Below are 4648 nucleotides of genomic sequence, written 5' to 3' on the forward strand. Positions count from 1 at the left end.
ATGGAAAGAACATGAGCCTGGGACTCAAAAGGCTCTGATTTCTAATTCAGCCTCTCTCATTTGTCTGCTCTGTCACCTTTGGCAAGTCACTTCACTTCCCTGTGCCTCACCTCTTCTATAAAATGGGGATTAATAATGATAATAATAATAATAATGGAACTTATTAAGCACTTACTATGTGCCAAGCACTGTTTTAAGTACTGGGGTAGATACAAGGTAATCAGGGTGGACTCGGTCCCCCTCCCACGTGGGGCTCACAGTCTTAATCATCACTTTACAGATGAGGTAACTGAGGCACAGAAAAGAGAAGTGACTTGAGTAAGTTCACACAGCAGACAAGTGGCAGAGCCGGGATCAGAACCCATGACCTTCTGACTTTCAGGCCCATGCCCTAGCCACTACACCATGCTGCTTCTCAAGAGTCCCACGTCGGATAGAAATTGTTTCCAACCCATTTTGATTGTATCCACGCCATCGCTTAGTTCGGTGCCTGGAACATTGTAAGAGCTTAACAAATACCATAACTATCAGTTTAGTGGAAAGAACACGGGCTTGGGAGCCAGAGGTCGTGGGTTCTAATCGTGGCTCCGCCACTTGTCAGCTGTGTGATTTTGGGCAACTCACTTAACTTCTCTGTGCCTCAGTTACCTCATCCGTAAAATGAGAAGCGGCGTGGCTCAGTGGAAAGAGCACGGGCTTTGGAGTCAGGGCTCATGAGTTCGAATCCCAGCTCTGCCACTTGTCGGCTGTGTGACTGTGGGCAAGTCACTTAACTTCTCTGTGCCTCAGTTCCCTCATCTGTAAAATGGGGATTAAGACTGTGAGCCCCACATGGGACAACCTGATTCCCCTATGTCTACCCCAGCGCTTAGAACAGTGCTCGGCACATAGTAAGCGCTTAACAAATACCAACATTATCATTATTATTATTAAAATGGGCATTAAGACCTTCGGCCCCACGTAGGACAACCTGATTACCTTGTACCTACCCCTGCACTTAAAACAGTGCTTGGGACATAGTAAGCGCTTAACAAATGCCATCATTATTATTATTATTATGGGGAATTCAAGGTGAGGCATGTAACCACATTAGCCAGCGCCACACTGAGCCAGGAACAGAACCCAATCCCACACGAATGTTCAAAAAGAATTGCCATAAACCAGGAGAATCTGGAGTCTATCACAACTGTGCGGTGGAGGCGAGCTGCCCCTCTGCCCTCCGAGTTCAGGGTCTGGTGGAGGAGTAAGGAGCAGGAGGGTCAGTGGCACTTGTAAAACCCCACTGAGGTACCAGAGTTGCAGCAGCTGCTTTACTGCCCCCAGCCCCGCCCTCAGCAGGGACACTTCCCCAGCAGCAGCAGCAATAGCAGAGACCCCTCCTAGGCTGGGCCTGCCCTGGGGGAGCAGCGGAGGAGGCGGGGACACAGCAGCTGCAGCCCTGGGGAGGGTGGGGGGGGGGGGGAATGAGCGGTACAGGGGGCAGAGGCAGGTCAGGGCCGGGAGGCTCCCTAAGGGGCAGGAGGGACTCCGGAGCCGGGCTGCGGGGGGAGCAATGGGGCAACGGCCCCAGGGAGGGGATCCCCATCTCCAGCGACTGAGGCCGGTCCCTGCCCTGGGGGGGTCACTGGAGTCTCCTGAGCGGGGGCAGGGACAGGGTTTTCCCCTTCCCCACCAGGGACAGGGCAGATTTTCAGGGATTGATACAGGTAATAAAGGCGGAAGAAAGGTCGGAGGGTCCCCGAGAAGGCGGCGCGGGGGAAAGTGTAGATGTGGGATCCGTCGGTGCCACTGTAGAAGGAGACGTCTCCGGCCTCGCAGTCCAGGTAAACCACCACCCGGCGGGGGGAGGTGGTCAGGGAGAGAGGGACGCGAGGAGAGGTGAGCGCCCAGTATTGTTCTCTCTCTTTCTTCACGGCCCAGAGTCCGTCGGCAGGTGACTCCGAGATCTTCCCTTTTCTCCTCACATTTTCCCTACAGACCCCCAGAGACCAGACGGTCGCGTCTTCCACATCCACCGCCCAGCAATGTGTCCCGGAGGTGAAGCACTCGCGGCCCAGCACACACCAAACATCACTGAATCTCTCCGGCTTGTCGGGCAGGTCCTGCCGTATGAATCCCACTGTCACCCGTTTCCCATCCTCAGACAGGACGAGAAAGCGATACGCCGTGTCGGGATCGAGAGTGACGTTGGCTGCGGACAGAGTGTGTGGGTGAGCGTTGGGGGCTCGGGGCAGAGGAGACTCCGGGGCCGGGCCAGGGCGCAGCCCGGCAGGGCTGCCCGGAGGGGGCGGGTCCGGAGCCGTGACCCCCACCCCGCGGAGCCCCCGGGCACCGCCGCACACTGTGTGTCCCACGGGCCTCGCCCGGAGGCTCCGCCCCGCCCCCCGACGAGACACGGCGGTGACGTCATCGCGCTCCGCCCCGCCCCCGGGGCTCAGGCCCCAGCCGCCCCCCATCTCCGCCGGGGAGCCCCCGCTCCTGCCTGGGGCTTCACCTCCACTCTGTCCCCCCTACTCTAGTCCAGCCATTCCTGGGGGCTACTGGAGCCCCGATAGCAACAGGGAGGAGACGGGGGGGGGGCAGGAGGAAGAGAAGGAAGAATTTATATATAAATATATATATGAATATACATATATATTTCATTTATTTCTATTAATGCCTGTCCACCCCTCTAAACTGTTAGCACGTTGTGTGCAGGGAATGTCTATTGTCATTATCGTTCTCTCCCAAGCGCTTAGTATGGTGCTCTGCACACAGTAAGCACTCAATACAAACCACTGACTGACATTGACTGAGGAAGAGGAAGGAGGAGAAGGTAGCAGAGGACACTGGCAACAGCCCTGGGTCTGGTTCTCAGGGATGGAGTCGGAAAGGGCCAGGACCCCCGGGGGTGGGAGGGACCTAAGATCTCAGAAAAGGTCAGGGTCACTTACCCATGTGCAACTGGCCCCTGCTCCACCCTGCAAGGGAACGGAGAGAGGAGACGTCACTGGGCTGGTGGAGCAGACGCAAACTCCAACAGGAGAAAACCGACAGAAATGAAAGAAACACAGAACTTACTGAGCTCGATCTGGAGTTTCCCTGAAAAGGAAAAGAATTAATATTAATTGAAAAGAATTAATATTAAAATAACTCGGGGACATGCCAGAAGGGGAGAACTCGGGGTGGGCTGGGAGGGGATATGATGGGGTCAGAGGAGTCTATTTCTGGTACATAGAGCAGGGAATGACCCCGTGGACAGAATCCCAACTGCCAAGGGATCTGGAATGGTGACCACTGTCCCTGAAATCTCCAGGAAGAGCCAGTAGGTTATCATCAATCAAGCAAGCAATTAATGGTATTTACTGAGTGTTTTCTGTGTGCAGAGCACTGTACTAAGCGCTTCAGGGAATACAACAGAGTTCCCTGGCCACAAGGGGCTTATATCCTGGAAAGGGAGACAGACCATTAATATAAATAAATAAATTAAGATGAAGTTGTTTCCCTGGCCCAGGCACTACACTCAGAATACAGATACAAGAACACACTCACACAGACACACACATTCACACAGACACACGCACTCACACAGACACACACACACAAACACCCCCCATCCATTCACTGTTATCAGTCGGCATCTTCCAGTGCTCAGATCTCAAGGCTCCCCGGGGACTGTGGCTGCACTGGGGAACTGGACGGCAGGATGGGACTGGGGCAGGAAATGGATGGGGAGAGCTGGGCTTCAATCTGAATGGGGGAGTTGAGGATGGGGTCTCTACTCCTTATTGTCTCCCCACCTCCATCAGTGACAGTCGTTGCAGACACAGGGTTAGTCGGTTTCTTCTCTGGGAAAAACAGAATGTCAGGTTGGGAGTCGTTTTGGGGGGTTGGGCCTGTGGCCTGGTCTCCCCCCGACCAGTCAGCTGGGAGCTCAGTACTCTGACCTATCTGCCCTCCAATCCCATGCTGTCCTCCTATCTTTCCCTACAGTAATGGGGTGTACAGGAACATTCTTGTTCCTTTACCTTTGTCCCTGGGGTGTTTCCAGATGAGATAAAGACCCCCAGTGATGAGAAGTCCCAGCACAGGGAGGGTCACACCCAGGGCCACCATCAAGGACAAAGCCGTCGGAAAGAGGGGAGCTGAAATGAAATACCCAAGAACACCTTCAGAGGGAAACATGGGTCAATTCCAGATATTTCAGTCAACAAATCAATCACTGGTATTTATTGAGCACTTCCTATGTTTGGGAACACTGTACTAAGAGCTTGGGAGAGTCCTCTATAAGAGAATTTCCTTGGCTCCAGGGGGAGTTAGAGCCTAGAAGGAGGGGGCGAGTCCATGAACCCCAAGTCCTAGCTGTCTCTGTTCCAAGCCATGATGAGAGTCCAGAGCAGGGGCAGGGTCTCCAGGACTCCCCTCCACTCTGCAGGATTGGTTGGGGGTGGGGGGCTGCTTGGCTGGGAACCCAGTGGTTTGGGGATCACAGAGAGTTGAGTCACCATGTGGAGTAACAAAAGGCAAGAATTTCCCTGACTAGGCCGAGCTGGGGTGAGGGGCCAGTGGAGTCAGGGAGGAGAAGGAATAGCTTGAGATTCCCTGGAGAGAGCGCCATGACCTCGGTTGGAGGGTTTCACTCCCTTCTCCCTCTTCTCAGGCTTCAACT

General features: G+C 54.4%; 1 protein-coding gene across 1 annotated transcript; it reads right to left on the reverse strand.

Annotated features, from left to right (window-relative positions):
• Positions 1–1027: 1027 nt before the first annotated feature.
• Positions 1028–4518, reverse strand: LOC114808944 (butyrophilin subfamily 1 member A1-like). Its single transcript, XM_029057224.2, has 4 exons — positions 4008–4518; positions 3061–3081; positions 2934–2960; positions 1028–2191 (listed from the first exon to the last, which is right to left on the reverse strand). The coding sequence occupies exons 1-4, from the start codon at positions 4162–4164 to the stop codon at positions 1509–1511; spliced, it is 888 nt and encodes a 295-aa protein (XP_028913057.1). The 5' UTR covers positions 4165–4518; the 3' UTR covers positions 1028–1508.
• Positions 4519–4648: the final 130 nt, after the last annotated feature.

The sequence above is a fragment of the Ornithorhynchus anatinus genome, unplaced genomic scaffold (assembly GCF_004115215.2).
Source record: "Ornithorhynchus anatinus isolate Pmale09 unplaced genomic scaffold, mOrnAna1.pri.v4 scaffold_687_arrow_ctg1, whole genome shotgun sequence".
Classification (NCBI taxonomy): domain Eukaryota; kingdom Metazoa; phylum Chordata; class Mammalia; order Monotremata; family Ornithorhynchidae; genus Ornithorhynchus; species Ornithorhynchus anatinus.